We start from the raw sequence: 25,148 nt of genomic DNA, 5'->3' as shown, positions 1-25,148 counted from the left end.
CTACAGTGATTTTGCCCATAAGCCAATTGCCATCTAATTTTTTTAGACGACATGTGTTTTTCAACCGCCATAGACCTAGCATATCAGTGGTTGATACCGTCATTGACATATTAGGTTTGTGACAGTAAAAAAATTGATACAAAATTGTGCGGGTTCTTTCAATAAACTACCACGAACATAGCAAATCCGTGACGGAGGAGAAACACTGTAGCATTTCACCCATATGCGTGTTTTTAGGTTTTTCATAAGGTTGCAATCACAATCAATTAAAGTAAGGTGCACTTCTTGCCATGAGAAGCAATTTTGGCATCGAAAATTCTCATGATGGCGCGAGAATCTATTTTTATCTCTAATTATAAAATTTAAACCCAAAGAAGGTTTTAAATCAAACAAATCTATGAACACTGTGAAAATCTTGAAAATAGACAATCTAAATAATATTTGTAAGATATAATGCATTTATGATTTAAAAATCTCTTCTTCTTCTTTTTTTTTTTTTTCATATTTACATATATGTGGAGATGATTATTTAGATGTTTTTCCAACATCAAAATAACCTTTTCAAATAATTTTAGAAAGACACAGTTTAATTCTACATTTCAACCTTATATAAACTTTTTTCCTATCCTCAAATTTGATGGCTATGTGAATCAGAACTATATTATATAAACTTTTTCCTATCCTAAAAATACGATTGCCATGTGAATCAGAAAATCTGTTAGGGCGGCAAGTGTACAATATGCTCCCGCGCGAGTGCGCTTTACCCGCCCTCGACAGTAGGCTGTTCATGTCATATTCCGTCTGTGTGCGTCATTCTTCGAGCTATTAAACCTTGCCCTCTGCAACTATTTGCGGGCGCTTGAGCTCTGAAAACGATGGGGAGAATTTCTTTGATCTTCACTCTCTTCCTCCTCTTCTCAATTCATTCATCCTCTGCACTATCAGAGCTAGTAGTTCTCAAGGTGGATCGCCGCGTAAGTCCACGAAACCTAGATTTTCCATTTCGTTTTAGTTTCTCAGGATTTTTCAATCTTGAGATTTACGGGTTGAATATTTTTACTAGTTAGCCTTATTTTCTGAAAATATGTGAAATCTTTTGAAGTTAATTGCGGTAGGTAATTGGGAGAAATCATCTGTTCTAGGGTTTTATGTTTATTTCTCGTTAGGCTGCTTTGATGTACTGTTGAAAGAGAATGAAGTGGTGGGAATGATTTTGTTGGACTGTTCATAATGGTTTCCATTGTATCTCTTTGGAGCTTTTCATTGTCCGATATGTTTATTTTCTGATCTGTTTCTCTGGTTTTGTTTATGAAAAGGGTTGGATTTCTTGAGATAATGAATAGGGAGTTCAGTGCCGGAGAATTGGTGTTACTTAAAATGTGTTTCTACTTTTTGATATCTTATAGGAGTGGGAGTTAATTTTTTATGAATTAGATGATTTCCCATAGTTGTTACCATTTACTGTCATAGAATCCATGATCCATTTGTTGATCATTGTAACAACTCAAATAATTGCTAAACTTGAGTCCTATGTTGCTGAAGCAATAGAAATACAGTAAATAAGGCTAAAACTTAGCACCTTTTTTGCCTTTGTGTGCAATTAGCAAGAATGCAAATCCTATCTGTCACTAAAAAAAAACACGCTAACTCTGGAAATAAATATCGCACTAGTACGATAATGTTTGCTGGCTCAGAAGGAATCATCTCACTAGGTATAAATAAAATAAAATAAACAGCAAACTAGCTGCAGGTGAACTGGTCACAATGGAAAAGGTCTTTCACCCGCTTACTAGTAAACCTCCCATTAATGGAGCAACATTGCCTCGTACTTTCCAGAGACTCACATGTTAACACTCAACCATCCACTTGAGGTGCTTAATACTCGCCAAAACCTGCCAATGCTTGGTTTCTTTTGAAACAGAACCTAGAAAGGCAGAGGCTAGATTTCCTGTCACCCTCAACCTATGTAAGTTGGATGCATGTTAGAACTTTGGCACTGCGTAACTCTGTCATTTCTTTGCACCACAATAGAAGTACTTCATGTTACAAAGCTCGAACGTCCCTCTTGCTCTAAATGATGTACGAACTTGTCGTATCTTAAAAGCCAATTTCAGTATTGGCATCTCTAATGTACATATCCTGGGCGGACACTGACATACATACGTGTCTCTGAAACAATAGCCTAAACGAATCTCTCCCCATCTCTGATACCCTTTTGAGGAAAATGGGTTAAATATGAGATCACCACATGATGTGTATATTTCCATATGATGCTTAACAAACGGTTTGATTTCATATTTGTTGCACGTTCCTCTTTTGCTTTTGTGATTCTCATGTTTTGTTTCCCATATTTGTTTTATCTTCGATTATCTGTTAACGTTTCATTCTTAAAGCATAGTTGTTTATCAACTGGTTAATAGGAGTTATTTTTTTTCTTCTCTATCAGCAAAAAGGTTGCCTAGTGCCACTTGAGCTTCTCAGTAGAAGCATGACACTCATCATTTTCTTTCAATGTAACACTAACAAGTTCTTTATTCTCTTTGAACTTCGTTTGGAGTAAAGACAGATCAACTTAAAACTACAATTGGGTTCATGCAGATGCTAGTTTTACTATCTCCATGTTATTCTCACACACTATCACAGTGGCATGTTTTCTTCATGTGCATCCACATTTCTGCCTTTGTTGAATATTTTCATTGTATGATCTTCAGATAACTTGTTATCTATCAATCTTAATATTTTTCAAAGCTATATCTAATTACCATTACAGTTTTATGTCTTTTGCTATATGGTGTTTTTTGAATGGTATGCCATATTGTGTTTATATAGCTCACATAGTTAATGGGTTTCTCGTGATATATATTACGTTTTCCTTCGTATGAAATGTTGCAATCATGGAATCTTGGAGAACAGGGGGAGTGGCTTTGTATCATATTTGTTTATGGATTTAGGTCTTCCTTTGTGTTTGTGCACTTTTGAGGTCCTGTATCTTAAGTGTGACCAACATAACCTTTTCGGGGGAGATCTTGCTGCTGCAGTGGGGATTGTAAATGGGAAAGTATAGCCTGCATGGGGTGTTTCTTCTGTTCTGGATGTCTGTTCTCTGTAATACTCTAGTGACTTATCCCTTTTATTGTAATGATTTTGATGCATGTCAAAGTTTATGATTGTATGTTAATTTTCTGATTAGTATATTAAAATATATATGGTAATCTATATCCACTTAGTTTTGCCTCACTCTATATCTTGTTTTTGTCTAACTTCTATGGTTTCATAATGATTAGCAGCTCCAGTATCTAGTTCTAGTTTCATTGCCATTAACATTTGCATGAATCTATTGCATGCAAACCCAGTACTACGTAATTGTATATTTTTATTCTCAATAATAGTGATTGTTTTTTTGCAGGTTGATTTGACGTCACATATTGTTCGGGTGACCTCAACATTAAAGGTGGAAGGTTATTACTTAATGGTGTTTTATTATTTGGAGCAAAATGTGCCGCTGTATTATATAATAGATTCCAAGTACCAGAGGCTGCAAAAGTATTACAGTATCAAATATATTTCTTTAATTTGTTTGGTTTGTACTTTCTAGTATGATAAAACATTGACGATGTAGTTATCTGGTTTGAAATATATTATAGTTCTTTATTATATTTGATAATGTTTCTATAACTTGGGTTACAACATGATTCATTTTTCATTAATAAGTTATAGTTAACAATCCTCCCAAAGTTAAAAAAAAAAGCATCAAGATTCTTTGGAAGCATATATTTCTTTGCATTTGACTAACTCTATCACCAGATCTTCAAAATTTCTTGGTCATTTATATCAAAGGCTATAAAATTTAAGATGGGCCTCGTGGAAAAAAAAAAGCTAGATTTTTTTCATTGTCTGGATGAGTGATAGATCCACAATGCAGCAGAAATGCTATATCTTAGAAGAATTGAGATGGAAATTTTTGGAGAAAGGAAGTATACACCATCTTTGTTTGAAAGTGTCATTAGATGTATAGGGTTGCAATATCTTGCATGGAATAATGTTATTTGAGCTACAAAGCGTAGCTAATGTTTCAACTTTGGGACATCAGGCTGACAATCATTTGTTTTATAAGGCATAGGTATACCACCCTGAAGATGTTTTATGAATTAAGAAAAAAAGTGGAAGAATCATCCTCATTAAAACTGATCCAAAGAGGCACCTATCTGTAAAAGAATCACAATCAAAACTAGAGTTTAGAAGCAGCCCAGGTGGCCACCTAGGCTTCACATGGAGGCAGGGTGGCAGAAATCTGCCTGCCTATGCCTGGGAAGCTACTGGGGGCAATCACACAGCACCTGGCTGACCTGGGCTCTGTACAAAGCCCGAGGATGTAAATAGCAGTCAGGTCTATTGTGATACTTTTTCCCTTTCAAAGGGGAAGAGCTATGTAAATTGGACATGTGCATCGACAGTTGTTGGTGTATGTCGACACACCAAAGACATGACAACCATAATTGATATTTACAAACTTTGACACTTATGCTTAACTTCTTTTTTTTTGAAATGTCACTAATATAGTATGGAATTTCACACGAATTATTAAGGGGCCCGCCTCTAAATAATGATAGATAACTCTTTTTTTTTTTGATAGAAATAATGATAGATAACTCTTGTCTGAAAAACCAAACAAACACGCACACATTTCATCTCTAGCCAAACTTTTGAGCAAAAAAATCAGATCTAAGATCCAATTTCAATTTTTTATGAATGGGGAAACTATTGGGAATAAAAGAGAATGCTTTAGACCATTTTCTTTTAGCTTTGGGAAATATTACAGCCTCATGGGATTTGGACGCGTAAAAGGACATTGTCATCATCAATATCCAAGCTTTATCCCAATGATTTGGAGTTGGCTACATGAATCATGTTCCTCCATTCTTCTTTATCAAGGGGCCATACCAAAAGTCACCATATCTTTTCTCGCTACTACTCGTGTCTTTTTGGGCCTTCCCCTTGCCTTTTTAGAGTCTTCCACTTGAACCAAATCGCATCTCCTAACTGGTGTTCTATCAGTTCTACATTGCATATGTAAAAGGCCATTGTGCATTCCCAAATATCATTCCCAAATATCAGGAATCTGGGAGTGCATATGCAATAGCATTCTTTGACACAAACCATTTTGAAATTTATGACACTCAATAGCAGCGGGACTAAAATTCGCTCTTAACATATTTGTTGTTATTACAATATTACTGTAATTCATAAATTTCCCAAAGATGATGCAGTAACTTATCCTGTTTGTGTTCTAACAGGTGGAAAATTCTGCGACTCGTGTTGCATCAGAGGTTTTGATTGCCCTACCCAATCACCAGGTCCAGAATTTAGCATATCTGAAGGCTTCATTTCAAGATGGAAAAGGAAAAGCAAAAGGCTCTGTAGATCTTCCCATAAAAATGGTGCAGCCAGAGGGGATGGCTGCAGATGTAACTATATATGCAGTATCATTGGCAAAAGGAATCAATAAAGGGGAAATTGTGAATTTGGAAGTGTTCTCAGTATACACACATTCGTTGAAGCCCTTTCCTGAAGAAATTACACAAGCAGATAACCAGCTTGTATTGTATCAGGATAGTGCATATTATTTGTCTCCTTATGATGTGAAGGTTCAATCTCTTAGCATCCGTGTGCCTAGCCCTAGAGTAGAATCATACACGAAAGTGGAGCGTGTGAAATTCACGGACTTGGAGATCAAATATGGTCCCTATGAGAATATTCGTGCTTTCTCTTTCACACCCATTGTTGTCCATTTTGAAAACAATCAACCCTTTGCAGTTGTTAAAGAGTTGGTAAGAGAGATAGCAATTTCTCATTGGGGCAATGTTCAGGTTACTGAACATTACAACCTTGCCCATGGAGGTGCTCAAACCAAAGGTGGATTTTCCAGGTAAGATGATGCCCTGCTACTGATATAGCATGTAATGACTATCTGATGAATCACTTGTTTTGTCCATTAGAAAGGTTGTGTTTAAAACTTTGTCTTCTGGCTTTGACGGTACTTGTCCTTAAGGATATTCAAGGGCTGATTTATGTATGTCTGGGGATTGTATAGGGTTTTGGTATTGCATATTGGTTATATACTGTATTTAGCTTTCTCTTTTGCTTGTAGGAAAAAGTATGTTATAGTTCATGGACTATGGAAATGTTCATGGTCTGTTGGGGTTTCACCATCTGATGAAATGATGGATGGTGGTGGAGAGAGTAGGGCCCACAAAAACAGGACAGGACCACTCTCTATCCGTCACCTCTTATCATTTCACTGGATGAAAATAACTCTTAACAGAATTTGGTTTTTAATAGTCCACCGGATTATTGTTGGCATTCCCTCATCTCTTTTCTATAAAAAATATATCACTTAAACAAATAGAAAAGCGAACAGACAACGTATGTTCATGTGTACCTTGTGTTCAGGATCGAGTACCAAGGTAGGCCCACGAGCAGAGGAGCATCATCTTTTAGGCATCTCCTCGCAAAATTGCCACCAAGAGCTCATTCTATTTATTACAGAGATCATATTGGAAATATTTCTACGTCACATTTGTGGGGTGATTTAAGGAAGGTAAAGCTTGTAGCACATGTCATTGCATTTGTTAAGCATCATTATTGATTGACTGATGTAAAATTTTTGTCACACAGACCAATGCAAGTTTCTAGTGCATTTTAGGTTCATTATGAAAGTGCTTTTCTTGCAGACTGAACTGCAAATTGAACCTCGATATCCAATGTTTGGTGGCTGGAGGACAGCTTTTACAATTGGCTATGGTCTACCACTGCATGATTTCTTGTTCGAGTCTGATGGGAAGAGATTCCTTAACATTTCTTTTGGTTCTCCTTTGGATGAAGTCGCCATTGATAATTTGGTCATAAAAGCAAGTAATCGGGCTCCAGCTATGATTCATCTCTCTGAATTTGAATATATTTTTCTTGACTTTGGACTTTCTTATCCTCTGTATGCTCTAGTATATTATCGAAGAAACTTTATGTTATTTGCAGACCTCAAATAGTTGGGAAAAGATTCTGTGTTACTTGATATGGGCACCAAGTTTTAACTGCTTTGGCTTATGAGATTGGACTACTTATGGTGGTACTATCCACTGCAGGTTATTTTACCTGAAGGATCAAAGGATATGTCTGTTTCCATTCCTTTCCCCACAGAGCAGAGACAAGAGGTGGAATAAATTGACTCTATTGGTTGTTTGCCATTGGTTCATTACTTTAATTGTTGCACATGCATTTTCCTTGACGCTCTTTACACACTTTTGATACTCTGTTGCAGATAAAGCATTTGCACCTTGATACTATTGGAAGACCAGTAGTTGTACTAGAGAAGAAAAATGTTGTGCCCGAGCACAATGTTTATTTTCAGGTATTGATCAAACTGGAGATTCTTGTTCTTAATTTACTTCTCATTCTCTACTATGTGAAAGGATATGTGAATATACAATGAATATCTGCCTCTTGTTGTATATCTACTTCTCACTGTCGTATTCTTGTTTACAAGAAAATATGTTCATCAAAGAGGCTATTTCTATTGACTGCGTACTTCGATTTCAACCCGTTTTCTTTTTGTCTGGTATTCTGTATTTTTCTCATTCTCTGTTTTCAATGAATTATAATGGAAAAATTGTGGGAGAAACACTGATCACCATTGTACAGAGTAGCAATGACTAACTATTTCTTGTGTACAGAGAGGCACACATGTATTTTCCTTCATTAGTTTTTGCAAATTTTGTAGTGTAATTGCTGGTTCACATATTTACATGCCTATAGAATAAGCTTAGCCATTACTCTTTTTATATGCCTAAGCTTAACCACAATCTTATATTTTTCATTAGGTGCACCTTAATTTTTGTGCATCAGATGTATGATAACATTGGGTTTACAATGTTCCAAAAATGCCTTATAATCCCATGTACTATGGGAAACCATACTCGATTAATGCTGTCAACGCCAAATGAAGTGATAAACAGTGATGACTATAGTGGGCCCACCTTGCTGTCTCATCCTATTATTTTAAGCCCACTTTCTCTTCGCACTCTGCACTTAATGGGAAGGTGAATGACCCAATTGGACTGTGGTTTTCCATTATCCAGCATGGTTTGTTGGTTTATTGTTAATTTCTATCGTTGTTACAAGATCTTTGTCAACAGATTTCTAAATTAGTCTAATATGAATAAGAGTTACTAGATTAGAAGGGATGATGTTACACCAGGCCACTTCCACTTTTCTTACCTTGTTCTTTTCTGAAAATGATAAATTATTTATGCAGCTAATACCTCCCTTTATTTGCAGGTCTATTACAAATTCAACAGTCTATCGATGCTGAGAGAACCAGTGATGCTAATTATTGGCTTCTTCTTGTTTTTTCTCACTTGCATTATTTATATGCATGTTGATATTTCAATTTCAAAGTCCTCTGCTGCGTACATTGCAAAACAACAATGGGAGGAGGTACGTGAAGTTGTGAATTTGTCTAATTAACAATATCTAGATCATTATCTCATTGTCCTCTTTTCAGGTTTATCTTCACAACGTGGTTTTGATTAGGATCTTTTTACTTAAGGAAGTAAAGCATCTTTTAAATAGGTCAAATGACTTTCCACCTGAAAAAATAAAAGGCTGAGAGAGAGTGACCTGGAAAAAAAGAAATAAAGAAAAAGCCGAGAGAGAGAGAGAGAGAGAGAGAGAGAGTGGCTATGGCACTTTGAGAGGAGAGAGAGAGAGAAGTGGCTGTGGCATAAATACCCCTGTAGGTCATTTCCTTTTGCTTATAAGAAGTCCTTCCCAATAATCCATTTACCCTTAGGCCAATGTCTGAGTTTGAGAAATTTGACTAATTTCCATGGGGAAACGAGACTCTGTGCAGAGAGCCTGGATATCCTGCAGCCAGCTGAATTTATTTTTATGACTATCCTGTACTCTACACACACACACACATAGCATTCAAAGGCTAGAATTTAAGATTGTGGGAATAGGAACAAGCGGTATATTTATTGATATTGTCATAAAGTAATATTATTGTAATTTACAGGTGAAACAATTATATTCATCAGAAATATCATATGCAATCTCTCTCTCTCTCTCTCTCTCTCTATATCTATCTATCTATCTATATATATATATATATATGGTGTTGTATCATCAGTTTCTATAATACATACTACATGTTTAATGACAGGTTCAAGCGGCAGTTCATCAGGTGGAGAATTTCATTAACCATTGTATAGCAGTTGATGAAAAGCTCGATTTATCTCTACGTGATCTTTCAAGGACTGGGGATGTTCAAGCTTCCAAGGCTGCTCGCAAAACTTCTGATGCATTGTGGAAAGAGTATGCAAAAGAAATAAAACTCGTGCTCAGTTTCTTGCAGTCATCTCCACAGGCTGCTCAGATATGGCCGAAGGTTTGCGCTTCATTTCCTTTCTTTTTTTCTGCCACTTTCTATGCTTTGGGTTATATCTACCTGCACTTTATGGGATGGGAGTTTTATAAAGGGGAAATACCCACCACACAGCTCTTTATATGGTGTACAACTGCGGCATCCATTGTCCATTACTGATGATGGATAACCATATCTAAGTGGCAGGGCTGCTAACGGGCTGCTCAGTCATGAGGGATTTCAAGCTGGCCAAATTCTGGCCACATAATAAGGCCCCCTGGGCTAGGCCTGGTAGGCCCGAATTACCTATAGGATGAAAGGAAATACAAACCACACAGCTCTATGTATGTTGTATGCTACACAAAGTGGGGCATCCATTGTCCTTTCTTAATGATAGATAACCATAAATAAATAAGTGATAGGGCTGCCAACGGGCCACTCTAAATTGAGGTCTTTCCTGCCAGTCCGAGTTTGAGCCAACATAACAAGGGCAGGGCCAGGCCAGCCCTCGCCCAGCCAGAAAATATAACTGATATGTATTTATATTGTGGATGTATATTTTATGTATCTACATAAAAACTATGTTATCTGTAGTATATTTTTTATATCTCTATATATCATGGTTTGAACCGGGCCTGATGCTTTTTCAAGCCAGGCTGGGCTGGCTGCAAGTGTGGTCCGGCCTGAGCTGCCCATTGTGTTGCAGCCTGACTAGGTGGCTATCTGTCTTAGGGAACTGTGATTAGTGTAGAAGGCTATATGGTATTCTTTCTTTTCTTGTTTTAAACGAACTTGTTTTCTTTGGAAGTGTGAAATGTCTTGGATTGTCATCTGTAAATTATATTAGCTTCCAGTGTTAAGCTTTGATAGATGAACTTGTCAAATGTTAATGGCTTGCAATAAGAAATGCCACATCTCAATTGGAATGCTCTTGTAGTTGAATTTTGGAATCAAGGCTTGCACTAAGTTCCTTATTAAAAATAACTATCAATACGATTGCTGGTTTTATATATTTCAGCAAAAAGCACTAGTGGTTTTGGTATGCTGCTGGTTTATGTAGTACGGAAAGAGAAAAAAATGTCTCGATATTGTATTAGCATCTTGGTAGTGAGCCTCTTTGTGTGTGTGAAGAGCATAGGCTCCCCTTGTAGGCAACCTCTCCCTCACTGCACAGAGACAGAGAGAGAGGGTTGCACAGCTCAGTTAATTTACTAAAAAAAGTGAAGCTGTTAGGATGCTAAGGTTGTGTATGCAGGGGTTATCTAAATTTTGGCAAGCAGTGCAGACTTTTGGATTTATTTTTCTCTCGAGTTTTATTGTGTTAGACCTGAGGATTGATGAGCCTTTGTATTCTTGTGAGTTCCTTAGGTGGATGAGTTGGTTAGAAAGGAAAAGGAGAAACAGGAGCGGCTGATGCTCAAACATTCGACTGTGGTCGAGGCATATGAAAAGAAACTTAGTGGGCGCGAGATTGGGAGCCGTGCTGCTTCCCATGAGCAGAGAATTGCAGTCTTGAAGCAAGAGGTAGAAGAGCTCCTCGAGACCGTTGATGAGGTTTTCTAATCTCTTTCTTGACTTCTTTTCGTTATTTTGGACTAATAACCATGATGCAAAGTTTTAGTGCTCCTGGGATGGGAGGGTAGGTTTTGTATTACCCTTAAATTTTGTGAGGTTGAACAATTTTTTAAGGTGATCTTGTATACTTGGCTGGGTAACAAGTGAGATTTAATGTATCAAAGTAAGGCACATTCCAAAACTATGCCAAAAAATGGAGTTTGGGAGTTAGAAAGCTATGATGGTATGAAAAAGTCATGAAATTTGAAGCTTAAAAAATAGTACAGATTGACCGTATTTTATAAATTATTAATTGTTTTGAAAATAGATGGTCTAAATAATGCATTATAAGGCACTTTACTTTTATGATTTTAATTTTTTTTTATTTTATATTTGTATGTCTCAAGGTCGAGATGATCAAATTTGAAGGTTTTCTATAGCATAGCAACAATTGATGGATTTTTATGGTACATCATACTTTAGTAGTTAAGCCATCTTATATAAGTTCAGCAGTTAAGCCATCTTATATAAGCTTTTTTCTTTAAGTTTTAGTTGATATATGAACCAATTTATCTAGATCGGACTGGCCATTGAATTGATGAAGGATCTGGTTTAGTCAAAATTGGTTTAACCGTTTGTTGAATCCATTTGGTTAGATTTTAAAAATATCAAGAAAAAATATGAAAAATGGTTTGAAAATGTAGTATGTCAAAAAAAGAAAAAAAGTTGCTTACTTTGTTGGGATGGTTAAACCAATTGAAACTAGTGGATCAAACCAGTTGAAATCAGTCAAACACTATTTATGACCAGTTTTTTTATCAGGGCATGCTTTCTATGTTTCTCTTACAGCATAGAAGTTCTATCTTACCTTTTATCCAACCCTTCAAAATAATAGAGGGCTAAAATTGTCCCAATCAAAATGTCACGTATCTACACTATTTTATTTTTAATTTTTTTTTATAAACTATTTTGACACCAAATTTTGGATGTCCATTCCTCTATTAAACTCGCACTAGCGAGAAATATAAAAAAAAATATTTTCAATAAAATAAAATGATGAAAATGCCCTTAAAAGTTTTAAAGGGTATTTTAATCATTATATTTTATTGAAAACTTATTTTTTATAAATGCGCTCTAATGAGAAGATGGCACATACCAAATTGCATATTCATAAAATTTGTATAAAAAAAATAAAAAATAAAATACTTTGAGATGTCTGATCTAAGATCAAACAGTGAGTGGCTCTCTTGATCAAAATTGGACGGCTAGATGGTAGGGGGGATAGAACTTCTATGCTGCAGGGGAAGCATAAAAACTTTTCTCTTTTATCAAATTCAGTTTCTATTTTATACTAGACTGGTCAAGGTGTCGGTTGGTCGTTCTATCAGTTAAATCACTTTGTCCGGCCTTCATAACTATAACAAAGACATTCCTTTAAGATTTAGTTAATAATCTTGACAACAATTCAGAAACAAATAGATTTAGAACTTGGGAGTGGTTTATTTTGAGCTTGTTTTCTTGTGCACCATTTAACACGTTTATTTGCAAATCAATGCATTGTTGATGTTTTATCGACAAATGAAAGGTGCAATGGCCTCGATAATCTTGAGCCCAAGGCCTATGCTATTCCCTCACTTTGGGTTTCCAACTGCAATATTGGTCTACATTCTCGATAGGGTTTAACTTAGGGTTTAACTTGGTTGATTGCCACGTGCATTACTTTTGATGCTGGCTTCTACCTCACAAACACTCCCTCATTGTCTCTCATCACCTAAGTTTTTTTTTATTAAAAAAATATCTTTTTATTTTCTATCTTTAACTTCCATATTTCACGAGATTCAAGAATTAAAATATTACTTTAAATAAAAGGTCTCTATCTTTTCCATCTTACAATTTTTTGGACCTTTTTGATCATAAATTTTTTACCCAAACAAATATTAAAATAACATCTTATTCGAATTTCATCTCTCTCTCTCTCTTCACTTCTCAGTGAGTTTACCAGTCAAAGGGTTTAGCTTGAGCTCGAACATGAGTACACCTTCTTATATGTGAGAGAAAGATGGAGTTTTAAAGAAAGAGAGATTGAGTTTGGGTTTTAAGGAGAGAGATGGAGTTTTGAGAGAGAGACGATGATGTGAAAGAGAGATGGACTTTGAGTTTTAAAGAGATGAAATTTTGAAAGAGAGACGATGATGTGTGTGAGAGAGAGAGAGAGATAGAGTTTGGGTTTTAAAGAGAGATGGAGTTTTGAGAGAGAGAGAGACGATGATGTGAGAGAGAGAGATGGAGGTTTTGAAAGAGAGATAGAATCATTTCATAAGTTGTTGAGGTCAATAATATATAATCAAAAAGATTTAGGGGGTTGGAAGATAGAAAAGATAGAGTCTTTTTGTTTATAAGTAAAATTTTCAATTATTGAGTACGATGAGATATAGAAGTTAAAAATAGGGGATAATAGGATATTTTCCCTTTTTTATTTCAAAAAAGTTGCGTTGTTTTTTGTTGGTGAGATTTGTATTATAAGGTGTTTGCTTTATATTATACCATACAACTAAGGCATAGCGCTAAATTTTGCTGGAGGAAGTAAGTTTGGTGTTAGAAATTTCAAAATAAATCAAATTAAGCAGATTTATAAACATTTGAAAGTCTTGAAATTAGTCTATTCTTCCTGGTGGAGGAATATGTTGCTCAGGCAAGACATTAGGCAGCTCTCCTTAACTACGATGGTCGGTATATCCTTACTAGACCTAGCTACATCATTTACTGAGACTGATGACAGGTCAGATTGAGACTGGGATAGGGGGTGTACAACAAAAGAAACGTCGTCCAAGTGCATGACTAGAATTTCTTTCTAGGTTTTTGAGCTGTGTTCCAATTCATTAAGTAGTTTGGGATTCACCAATTCTAACCTCTGCTCGTGAGAGGTTAAGAGTTTTTGGTTAGAGGAAAAAACAGCCTAGGTAAGAATACTAAGGAGCCCCACCCAAGTATGATAGGTATTCGAGCTCTTTTGAGGCTGAAAGGTATGTTGTCTTCCACTCGTTGGAGACAGTAGGGATCTGGGATTTGACGACACTCAACTGACAGGACTTCGAGGCAGGTATTTGACTATATATCTATACTAATTTGGATAACTTGTTACAAGATACGTTTTATCTATATTTATTTTTATTTTTATCCATCCACCTTGAGGTCCTGATGATTAATTATAAATTTTTCTAGCTTGGGAACACTTTTTTCTACTAAATTTTTTAGGTGCACCATAATTCTATAGTATAGAGTTAGTATAACCTTTTTTCTTTTCGCTGAAGCCGTGAAACTGTAACAAGAGCTCTCTCTTTCTCTCTCTCTTATCACCAATGCCTCGCAACTCTCAATAGCACGGTTTCTGACATCACGGAAGCCCTGCAGAGCCCCCTCATAACCAAAATGTTTAGATTGTCTCTCATCATTAAAGCTCCATAACTCTCTCTCATCATCAAACCCTGTAACTTTCTTTCTTAAAATATTTTTTTCTTTATATTTATACATCTTAAGGTCTATATGATCATTCGGAAGTTTTTCCAACTTCAAAACACTATTTTTTACTGGATTTTGGATGTTGCAACTTTAAATGAATACTTTCTTCTTTTTTTTGAAGCCATGCAACTTTCACTGAGCTCTCTCTCTTTCTCTCTCTCCCACTTTACCAATGCCTTGCAACCTCGTTAGCACTGTTTCTCAGCCCTGCAACTCTCGCCAAAGCCCTCTCTCATTACCAAAGTGTTGCAATTCTCTTTCAAATTATCTCCCCAAAGAATTGTTGACTGTAATTTACAAATGGAAAATTTATAAAAAATGTTATTTTATTTTCAAATTTTAAAAATAGTTTTATATATTTTCTATTTTACCCTCAAAGTCCCAGTTTTGAGAGCTTTGGTAAATAAAATAAATACATCTACCCAATTTTACATTTAATGTTTAAGATTAATTGTGACCACCATGTACTAAAGATAAACGGTCTCATTATATATATAAATAAAATAGGATTTGTCTAAAAAATTTTCTTTACTAATCAAAGGTGTCTCAACTCTTGACCGTTATTTAATAAACAAATTGCTCTCTCTCTCATTCATTTGGAACATCCAATAGAGTGGACCGGCCAAAACAAGGTGATAGTGACCACCGTGTCCTTCAAATCCCATATAATCCACTTGAAAGCATTCAATTCGCCAACGAGAGAAGGCGCAATTTGCAGAAAAAACATAGCCAATTGAAGAAAAGAGTGGATTTTAGAATCGGTCAATTTACAAGCTTTTCAACTTTGAAATCCTCTTCCAAACAGTCAAGACAAAACTTTAAAAAAAAATTTGTCGATTGTTTGGACCAATTGACACAAAACACATTCCTAACAAGCGAAATGTCAACGTCTCGTTCAGGCGCTGCACATGATTCCATAAATGGTTTAATTGCTATTTTGGAAACCCCATGGGTGAGTGCAAAGGAGGGCAGTTTAACATCATCTAAAACTCCTCTATTCTACAATTTAAAATTTCTTCAAGATCTTTGTAAATTTTTGCTTCATTTCATTTTTTTCATCTTCTGTCAAATTGAATTTCAAGCTTTAATTGCAGTTTCAAGTTCCATAGTCACCTTTAGATTCGCAGTCTTCAAAGTCCCGATCTACTTGAATTTCAAGTTTAATTCTGTCTTCCAATTTCAACATAAAAAATCCATATCAAGGCTTGTCTGGATTTCAATTTCAAAATCAAGGTTTAGTGCTATATTTACTGCTTTATGTCAGCTTTATAAAACCTTAATTTTCTTTTTAAAATTGTATCATGTCATTAGTATGTCGTTTGATGTCTTTTGAATTTCTCCATTATTTTCAAAACGATCTGGCTCAAAAATCGGTTTTAAAAAAATGAATAGGAGTTGGGGTTGGTTTGATTCGATCATGTTTGAATAGAGTTGAGCCCATGTAGTGAAGCCTCCCTAAAAATATCTTCAAGATCGAATCAGATAATCCCATGCATCATTCATCCCTAATAAGCAAACTTAGAATACCATAGAAGCCATAACTGTTCGGCAAACATAATTAACTAAACTTAAAATTAAACCTTCCAAATTAGCCTAATCTCTTAGGAAAACTCTCTAAATTCGGCTAAGAACCTTACAAAATAGGCTTAACCACTAAGAGAGACTCTCTAAATTCGGCTAAGAACCTTACAAAATATGACTTCCAAAACTGCTTAAATCTTAGATTAGGATACCTCTCATCAACATTAGACCCTTAATCACACCTTAAACTCTCTTTAATGACCCAACCCAAAAAATGACCGCTTAAAAATTAGTAAACAGAGTAAAATTTTGCATTAAAACGCCCATTAAACATCTCAAACCCCTAGTCAATACTAAAAAAACTTACTCACAATGCCTCCTGATAGCAACACAGGTGCTGAGATACCACGTCTTTTCGGCTTGCCACTATTAATGACGCAAAGCTTGCCGTTAAACCCTCGTATTTGCTGTGTTCAGGTTACAATTTTTTTAGCATTCAAACCACCCTTACCCTTTAGACTAGTGATTTAAAAAAAGGAAAAAGTTTATATAAGGTTGCAACCTTAAAATGTAGAACTACGGATACACATCAAAAATCCATCGGAAAAGGTTGTTAAAATGTTGAAAAACCCTATAATTGATAATCTTGATATCGAGATGTATGATTATGAAATAAAAAGGGATTTTGAGTCCCATAAATAATGCATCTTACAATACATTATCTAGACCGTCCATTTTCAAAAGTTTCGTCTTTTTTATAGATCTAATTGATTTCAACCATTTTTGGAGTTTAAAATTTTATAATTAGATATGAAAATAGATTTTGAGATAATCCTAAGAATATTTTACATCAAAATTATATGTTATGATCAAATTTAAATGTACGCCTTAATTGGATTGTTTAAGGTTGCAACCTTATGGAAACCACACCCTTTAAAAAATGGATCAACGTTCCGGAACTAGCACCTCAAAAACTGGTCCCGATCGGTGAATTAGCAATCCAGATTGCCATTTTATTATACAGAAACAATAGTGAACCGGTAAAAAAATACATGAAAAAACAAGTGAACTGGCAAAAACGCAATCCATATTGGTAATTCAGGGTCCGGATTGCCGTTTTACTATAAATAATCGTTGTTTTACTGTGCAGAATCGTCAGTTCCCTTTAGACTCAGTAGATTTCTTTTATATACACAAAACCGCAGCGGGTTGACCGATTCCAAGATCAGACGGAGCGATTCCGTGCCAACTTGACAGTTTTTTAAGAAAAAAAGTTTATATAGAGCCGAGGCTCTAAACAATCAAATTGGAGCCCACATTAAAAATTTCACTAAAAGAGGTTGATTTGATGCCCAAATATCCTCAAATTGATCATCTCAACATCAAGATGCATGGAGATGAGAAAAAATGGATTTCAAGTTTTGAAAACAATGCATCTTGTAATGTATTTTTGAACAGCCAGTCAATTTTCCAGATTTTCAAGTTTTCATAGATCTGCTCGATCTACACAATGTTTTAAACTTTAAATTTTATAATTAAATATAAAAATATATTTTAAAGCTATCACAAAAATTCTCGGTATTGAAACCACATTTCTAGATACTATTTGAAGGTGTGCCTCACTTTGATTGTTTAGAACCTCAACTCTATACAAACTGCACCACCCTTATCCTCAAAACCCCAAATGCCTAAACCTAGCCCAAAGCTCTAAAATGAAGAACTATTAGATCACGTGGATCCTGAAACTCTAAATCCACCTTTCTAGATTTCAAATATCATGAGATCCCAAGGATCATCTGGTCTACGGTGAGGCCAAGGTGAATAGGATAAGATTGCCAGACTTTCAAATATCCTAAGCCATAACAACTATTCAACCCATTTCAAGACATTCAAGCTTAAACCTCAACTTCGGTCGACCACTAATCCAGGGCCCAACTTTGGGTCCTGAGCCCATGGGCCCAGCTTGAGTAAGTCAAGTGCTCTTTTAGTTTCAATTTGTTTTCTCTTTCATTTGAAGTTTCAACTGAAATCATATTTAAACCTATAGTTAATGGAAATATTTATATAGAGCCGAGACTCTAAACAATCAAATTAAAGCCCACCATAGTTAGAAATTAGTCTTTCCTTAGTTTTGGTGAATCCTAGCAGGAGCGGCCGCCAGTCTATAGAAAATATGCTCTACGAGAGGTTGGTTTTGTCGAGACCATAATTTGACGGAACCTCCATCTCCATCTCCATCTCCATTATTTTCATTTTTATTGATTTTGTTTTAGGAATGAAGAAAAGGTCTCATCCATTTGGTTCACAGATTTTGGCCACAAACATCTAGTTATGGAGTAAGCATTCCCTCAAGCAAAATGTGTGACATGTTACTAGTTTTATAAATGGACCCGGTTTCTATGTGGCCAAGGCTGCATGCTGCATGTATAGAAATGGGGGCCTCTTAATAAATCTATTTTTAAGATTTAATTTTTAAAAATATATAATCTCTAACACGAAAATTATGAATATGAAAAAAATAAATAAATTTTAAAAATAAAAATATTAACTCTAATAAAAATATATGTAGATCGTTAGTTTTCATTATTTATAGATGAAACACCTACTTGCATCCTCTTCAAAATTGGATGTTTTTACACTTTTTTGAACCACATGTAGAAACGCGGGCGGGGCGTGAAACAATTTTGCTTTATAATTTGTGTCAATTGAGGAAAGCACAAGGGCTTTCTTGTCATATGACAAAATATAGTCATATTTTGTCAATCAAAGGAAAGGCATGGGTGTTTATGTCATTTTCTCTTCCTACTTTTCTTTTAAAAAATAAAAACAAAAATGCCTGCGACCCCATGTATTCATCGCACTCCTGTCTTGATGTCCCCGGTCTTTTGAGAACATAAATTTCCCCCTACGATCCCCTCCTTGCACTGGTGTTCTCTCTCTAGTCGGTGATTGTTGAAGAAATCAACAAACAACAAGTGATTATTTTGGGTAACGCGCTTAAAGAGCCTTAGTTTTTTTTTTTTCTCTATCGATTCGTATCCAATTTGTATATGAGAAATTGTATCTGTTGAGTGACTGAAATGGGTTTTATTCCTGGAAAATTGTGTTCAGATTTTATTTTTTTTAGGGAGTTAAATTTGATTGATAGATTTCAATCTTATTTCTTGCTGACTGTGATGAATTGAGTAGTTTCATAGATTTAAGGTAATGGAGGGGCAATTTTGGGCTTTTTTTTTGCCCTTTTAATTCAGTGGTGAGATGGGTACAGACCTCTATTAGGGCTAAAGATTCTGGTTGAAGTGTGATGGAATTTTTTATCCCTTATGGCGAACTTTTTTACTTTTACTTTGTTGTCTAAATCCATCAATATTTTGGATTTGTTGATCTTCAACAATTTCCCAAATTGAATTGGAAGGTGGGTTTCTTAATTTTTGGTTAACTATATATTGTACTCTGGTCTTGCAATTCATTCAAATAATATTGGATCCACTCTTGCTTTTGTGTGACATACTATAGAAAGAGCCATTAAAGTTTAGGGAAGCCTACAATTTTTTTCTTCAAAAAATGTTTTGGGAAGCCACTCGTGCTGCATTTGGCTATTTATTAGTAAGTGCCCTTTCTTTTGTGAGAATCTATCTGTACTGTCTCCACCTTTCTTGAATCTTGTATACCCAGCCTATGTCGTTTATGGAGCGAACATTTTAAAAAGATTCGAAGTTCATATGGACCTAGAAAGAAAAAAATTGTTTTATATCAGGATGTAAGCCATGGGTGTATTGATTTGAAGGCATTGAATCTGTTGCCGATGAAGTGTGCTTCTATATCCTGTATTAACTTATTGATTGACTCTTTTGTGTTTCTTTGTAATTTAAAGTTGAGGACTTGTCCAATATTTCTCTTGTTAACAAAACTCTCCGGTACCCTCTCTATTTCATTTATTGTTGATGCTATGACACACTATCTTCAATACTGTCCGGCTCTTCTTCGGATGTATTTTATCCCTGTCCAGTAAGCGATAGTTGCCTCAAAATATTATATGTAAGAGTATATGATACATTGTATACGTTTTGTCAATGGATATCAGCATCATTTAGTTGTCTTTTATTTTAACTGCTTTTTTGCAGTATACGGGAGAGCTAGGCTTTTTTGCAATCCACAATGAGCGAGGTATTTGAAGGATATGAGCGCCAATACTGTGAGCTTTCTGCAAATCTCTCAAGAAAGTGCACATCTGCTGTTCATCTTGATGGAGGTCAGGATTATCCCTTTCTGCAATCAGCATATAGCCATATACTCATTTTGATTAGAATGAACACTGGCCTTCTAATTGGTTTTTGGTTAAATTTTGCACACCTTTTACCCTCTATGTTGCTTATTTCTCTTATAAACTGGCTGATCGGAAATTACATTTTCCTAGCATTGTTTAAGTCACGAGTGAAGTGGTTGTGCCACATTGATTCACCTAAAATGACTTGTTGTAGTGCCGATGAGTTTGTTTTATCTGTTGCTAATTTCCAAAATTATCTTAGATCTGTAGTGCAAATTCCTGGACCCACATCTGGCTGAGCTGAAATAACCAGGTTCCAACAATTGCGTTCTTTTTAGCCAGATGGGCTGCTTCTCTTGCAGATAACAATTGAATTCATTTTGAAGAAAGAGAAAGATAGGAAATCTAGTTTGGAGAAGAGCTTGTTGCCTAGGTTGGATGCAATTTACATTTTGGCCAATGCTTTTGTTAGTGAGATGAAAACCGTTATTTTCGGTTTTCATCTAGCTCCTGAGGACCCTTTTATTTATTTATTTATTTTTTTGAGAGTGCTGAAACATAGTTGGGGTTCTAAAGTGACATCCAAAGGAATCACTTAAACACGAATTATCCGTCACCTAAAATGCTGCTGAACAGTGTCAAACCCTGGTCCCGCATGCATGCTAACAAACCCTATATCTGTGATGGTTATTATCAATTGGATTCGTTGTTTGCATGGAAGAATACTAGGGGCATATACCAATACAAGGGGCATTGTTTGAAGAAAAATTTGTATGCTCTTTTTCTTCCTACTGTAGATTAGCATCCAACTTACCGGACCAAACCCCTCGGCATAAGGGCAAAACACCATGTTTTTTAGTTGTGATCTTGTTGCCTAGAAGTGGCGATTACCTTCTAAATGTGGCCAACATGTTGTGAATATCAGCACCACATCAAAGACCTAACTATTTGGGCCTGGCATATGTATATACGCCATCTTAACATGCCCTTAAGCTTCTTTTTACTTTGGTTATGTAGAAATCACACCAGGCAACAGTTACATTTTGACATTAAAAACGCAAAATATGGATGAAGGATAAATGTGGAAATGTCATTATGCTATTGTATTTGAATATTTTATGTGTACCTGTAAATCATTGCCTTGCTACACACTTAGAGAGAATTTCCCATGCTTGTTGTTTATAGAGATATATTCTTCCATTTAGAAGTGCAATTTGTGCACAATGAAATGTTACCATTAAAACGCGTACTGTGCATTTATGGATGCAGTTCACCTATTTGTGGTTAGGAGTTAGAAATTAAGAGAAAATTTCATATCTTGGTGCATATAGATATATTTCAGTTTAAGAAATCTCATTTTGTTTACAATGAAATTTTCCCCATCAAAAACATGGTATGCATTTGTAGATTCAGCTTGATCATTAGGAGTTAGAAGTTAAGGCTCATTCAAGTTGACAGCATTTGCTCCCTTATTTAGAAAATTATATACCTTGACTTTCTACATCAAACTGCTGTTTTTTTAGCTTTGGCTACTTGTATTTGCTCCTAATGATCTGAACTACCCTAAGCACCCATTGCCTATTATAGACTTTACCTGAACTGGATATATGTTACTCTTGGATTCTGTAGATTGTTTAAGACTTTGACTCATGGACCATGAAATGATTTGACATAGCTCTGTCTATTTTATACAATGCAATCTCCAAAGTTTATCTATGTTGAGGGACTTGTGGGATGATTTTGCAGTTCTATCATTTCTTTCAATTTTTGCAGAACAAAAGAAGCAGAGAATTTCTGAAATAAAAACTGGGCTAGATGAATCTGAGGCATTGGTATGTGTAATTAGAAATCTCTTGTATTTATTTTTGTAAAGAGAATGTAAATATATAACAATGTTTGGTTTTTGCTCAATTGTTTTCAGATTCGGAAGATGGATCTTGAGGCTAGAAGTTTGCAGCCAGGTGTGAAGACCATACTTCTTGCAAAGTTAAGGGAGTATAAATCCGATTTAAACAATTTGAAAAGTGAAGTTAAAAGGATTTCATCAACCAATGCGGGTCAGGCTGCAAGAGATGAGTTGTTGGAGTCGGGAATGGCAGATACGCTGATGGTAAAATTGCAGTACTTTTACTTGACTTAGTTTTTGTTATGAGCGGTCCATCAGAAGTGCAAGACTTGTAGTTGAATTTCTCAAATAACTTAACCAAATAAAAATGGTTTCTTTTGTGTCAAGCGAAAAGTTTGTTTTTGCTAAATGAACTGAAATTGTTATGACACGAGATGTCTTTCATTAAATCAGATGCACTCCTTGAGAAAAAGTAAGTGTTCGTTAACACAAACTGGGAAGTATTGCATGTATATTCAAGTAAGAATGTCCAAAGTACAATCATGGTTGAAATAATCAGATACCCTATTGACAGAAAATTGTGAGAAAAACTGGAAACTAGAAGAATGTCTCTGCGTCCCACCCATCTACTATGGACATGTATATCTCCCTATTTTCCTCCCTCTAACTTGCACCATTGATACTCAAAGCATCACAATTTGTTTACTAAGCAGCCATATGCAGTTGAAGACTTAGTATGCACATCTACAACTGCTCTAATGATCACAATAAAGTACTAGTCCGATAGGATTAGAAGCAGCACATATGGCATTTATATTGTATTTGATATAAGGAGTAAGAGATTTAATGTGAACCACTAGTTTATAAAGTAAATTAGATAGCTCCTTGCTCCTTTGCTGTGCGCTTTGATGCATTATCTTAAATTTTAGTGAGCAAATCTTTCATACTGATACTTGCTGACAATAAACTCTCTGTGAGATCGTATGGTGATTGTTGTTTCTTCCTTACATAGAAATAAATGTTGATCTTAGCTCGTAACTGTTTTATGAAACAATACATCCAGAACATGGCCACAGACTCATAGCTAGTCTTTCTCGTCCATCTCTATAAATCTGTAGTCATGGTTCTTCCAAATATTGCAGGTATCGGCAGATCAAAGAGCGAGGTTGTTAATGTCTACTGAGAGATTGAGTCAATCTAGTGAGAGAGTCAAAGAGAGTAGAAGAACCATGCTTGAGACTGAGGAGCTTGGTGTCTCTATTCTTCAAGATTTGCATCAACAACGCCAGTCTCTATTGCATGCCCACAACACGGTAAGCCTTTTTATTTGTTATTTTTAGTTTCTTTTCATCGTATATGTCTTCTTGTTTGGGGTGAATTATGTCATTGAGTTTCCTAGTAACCTTTTTTTAATGGAAACCCTAAATCTGTGTATTCTTTTGGGGAAATTTTTGCAGCATATGCTTGAGAATAATTGTCAACGTAAGTTTCAAGTCTCAAGTCACTTTTTTTTTTTTTGAGAGGAGGAAGGGGGGGCAGGGGGCAGAATTTATCAAAATACCCATTAGAGATGCACTAATTGACATTTTACACATTTGCAACTATTCTAACTCATGATAATGTGTATTTTGATGGGCATTTTGAAATTAAATCAAACTATATGAGTAAAATGATAAATAGTTTCTCTCAATAGGCATTGTGATAAATTTCCCAAAAAAAACGAAAAAAAGAAGTAAAATATCAAGTCTCCAGTCTCGCTAACTTGCAGTTATACCTTTTCGACATCAGCTAATCTTAATAAGGAAGCAGTCTTATAATGGACTTATATCCGGTCAACTCAAAACCGTCACTATTTATTCTCATATGGTATAGAAAATAAAGCACAAAATCCCAGTCGACATAGCTGTAGACCTCAAGTTATACTCTCTTGTTTTTTTGTCTAGGCAAGATAAGACTACGATTGAGATTATAGTGTATCATTGCAATACTATAATTGAGATCTGGTTCGTGCCATCTATGTCAATAATCGAACAGATGATCCACCCAACCTAGCATTTTAAACAAATCGTCTATTTGAAATGAGTTTGTATGATAACCCGTTATAAAGAAAAAAAAAATTATAGCATTTAATGGTTTGCTTAGAGGAAATTGGTGCCTTTTTCTTATTTATCTTTTGCCCACTTTTCTTTTAAAATGGCTGCAGCTTCATGGTGTGGATGATAATATTGGGAAGAGCAGGAAAATTCTTACTGCCATGTCAAGGAGAATGAGCAGGAACAAATGGATCATTGGCTCCATAATTGCAGTTCTTGTCCTAGTTGTCCTTTTGATTCTCTACTTCAAGCTCTTCCATTAGTTATCTACTGGTTTGTAAAAACTGTTACTGCAAATGATGTTTGCTTTCTATAGTATATGTGCAAATGACATTTCATTTGCAAAATTCTCCAGTGTGCAAGTTTGATTTGCTGGTTTGGGCTGCCAGTAGAGGATTGTTTGTGCTATGAATTGTGCAATATTACATTTCATTATTTGTCAGCACTATATCTGAACTTGATTTAGTTTTGAGTGGATCGCATGGGGACTCCAAATGAGATTTCTTTTATTTTCTCCAAACTTAAGGGAAGTTCTTGAAAATTTTCGCAGATGGTGAGGCTCAACAGATCTTTCTAAACTTCGCTATCTCCAAACATTTGCTGAAATTTTCTGATAATATGGTCAGAACTTTGAGGTAATCTTTAGAAAATCTAGTAATACTTGGTGAAAATTTTAATGCATAAAGGAAAGAAACTAGAGGGAAAATAATGAAGACATCCCACGGGGCCAGCAACGGGCTGGGCCGGCCTTGGTCTCTATTGGCATGCCCAGGCCAGACCAAGCTAAAAAGTCCCTGGCCTGGTCCGCATTGGGATGGGCTTACTAGGCTTATAGAAGAAAAAAAAAAAAATGAAAAAAAGTGGGGAAGCTATTCTCAAAAAAAAAAAAAAATTAAAATTATCAAAAAAAGAAGAAGTGGGGAAGCTTTT

At 35.5% G+C, this 25,148-nt stretch overlaps 2 protein-coding genes across 4 annotated transcripts; both read left to right on the top strand.

Annotated features, from left to right (window-relative positions):
• Nucleotides 1-849: 849 nt before the first annotated feature.
• Nucleotides 850-11,698, top strand: LOC18445453 (Ribophorin I). The gene is made up of 10 exons (XM_006855591.4): nucleotides 850-974; nucleotides 3,407-3,451; nucleotides 5,295-5,926; nucleotides 6,451-6,598; nucleotides 6,732-6,908; nucleotides 7,140-7,208; nucleotides 7,316-7,405; nucleotides 8,332-8,490; nucleotides 9,218-9,442; nucleotides 10,787-11,698. The coding sequence occupies exons 1-10, from the start codon at nucleotides 876-878 to the stop codon at nucleotides 10,979-10,981; spliced, it is 1,839 nt and encodes a 612-aa protein (XP_006855653.1). The 5' UTR covers nucleotides 850-875; the 3' UTR covers nucleotides 10,982-11,698.
• A 7,237-nt stretch (nucleotides 11,699-18,935) lies between these two features.
• Nucleotides 18,936-24,666, top strand: LOC18445452 (vesicle transport v-SNARE 13). Of its 3 annotated transcripts, none has more exons than XM_006855590.4 (6): nucleotides 18,936-19,000; nucleotides 20,137-20,264; nucleotides 22,053-22,111; nucleotides 22,201-22,389; nucleotides 23,268-23,438; nucleotides 24,329-24,666. In XM_006855590.4, the coding sequence occupies exons 2-6, from the start codon at nucleotides 20,171-20,173 to the stop codon at nucleotides 24,479-24,481; spliced, it is 666 nt and encodes a 221-aa protein (XP_006855652.1). In that variant the 5' UTR covers nucleotides 18,936-19,000; nucleotides 20,137-20,170; the 3' UTR covers nucleotides 24,482-24,666. The 3 variants fall into 3 exon arrangements, with proteins under 3 accessions (XP_006855652.1, XP_088703456.1, XP_088703455.1); XM_088847330.1 differs by lacking the exon at nucleotides 24,329-24,666 and adding an exon at nucleotides 23,583-23,666; XM_088847329.1 differs by lacking the exon at nucleotides 22,053-22,111.
• The last annotated feature ends 482 nt before the right edge of the window (nucleotides 24,667-25,148 follow it).

Source organism: Amborella trichopoda, chromosome 9, assembly GCF_054954075.1.
Source record: "Amborella trichopoda isolate Santa Cruz 75 chromosome 9, AtrichopodaSantaCruz75HAP2 v2.0, whole genome shotgun sequence".
In the NCBI taxonomy this organism is placed as follows: domain Eukaryota; kingdom Viridiplantae; phylum Streptophyta; class Magnoliopsida; order Amborellales; family Amborellaceae; genus Amborella; species Amborella trichopoda.
This window is presented reverse-complemented; position numbering and strand designations above follow the sequence as displayed.

What these genes read in the sequence shown, in the direction of transcription:
- LOC18445453 (XM_006855591.4), top strand. Translation starts at nt 876, where the DNA reads ATGGGGAGAATTTCTTTGATCTTCACTCTCTTCCTCCTCTTCTCAATT. An exon ending in TTCTCAAGGTGGATCGCCGC is followed by an intron (nt 975 to 3,406) that starts GTAAGTCCACGA and finishes GTTTTTTTGCAG; the next exon opens with GTTGATTTGACGTCACATAT. An exon ending in CTGCTCAGATATGGCCGAAG is followed by an intron (nt 9,443 to 10,786) that starts GTTTGCGCTTCA and finishes TGAGTTCCTTAG; the next exon opens with GTGGATGAGTTGGTTAGAAA.
- LOC18445452 (XM_006855590.4), top strand. Translation starts at nt 20,171, where the DNA reads ATGAGCGAGGTATTTGAAGGATATGAGCGCCAATACTGTGAGCTTTCT. An exon ending in TGCTGTTCATCTTGATGGAG is followed by an intron (nt 20,265 to 22,052) that starts GTCAGGATTATC and finishes CAATTTTTGCAG; the next exon opens with AACAAAAGAAGCAGAGAATT. An exon ending in GAATGGCAGATACGCTGATG is followed by an intron (nt 22,390 to 23,267) that starts GTAAAATTGCAG and finishes CAAATATTGCAG; the next exon opens with GTATCGGCAGATCAAAGAGC.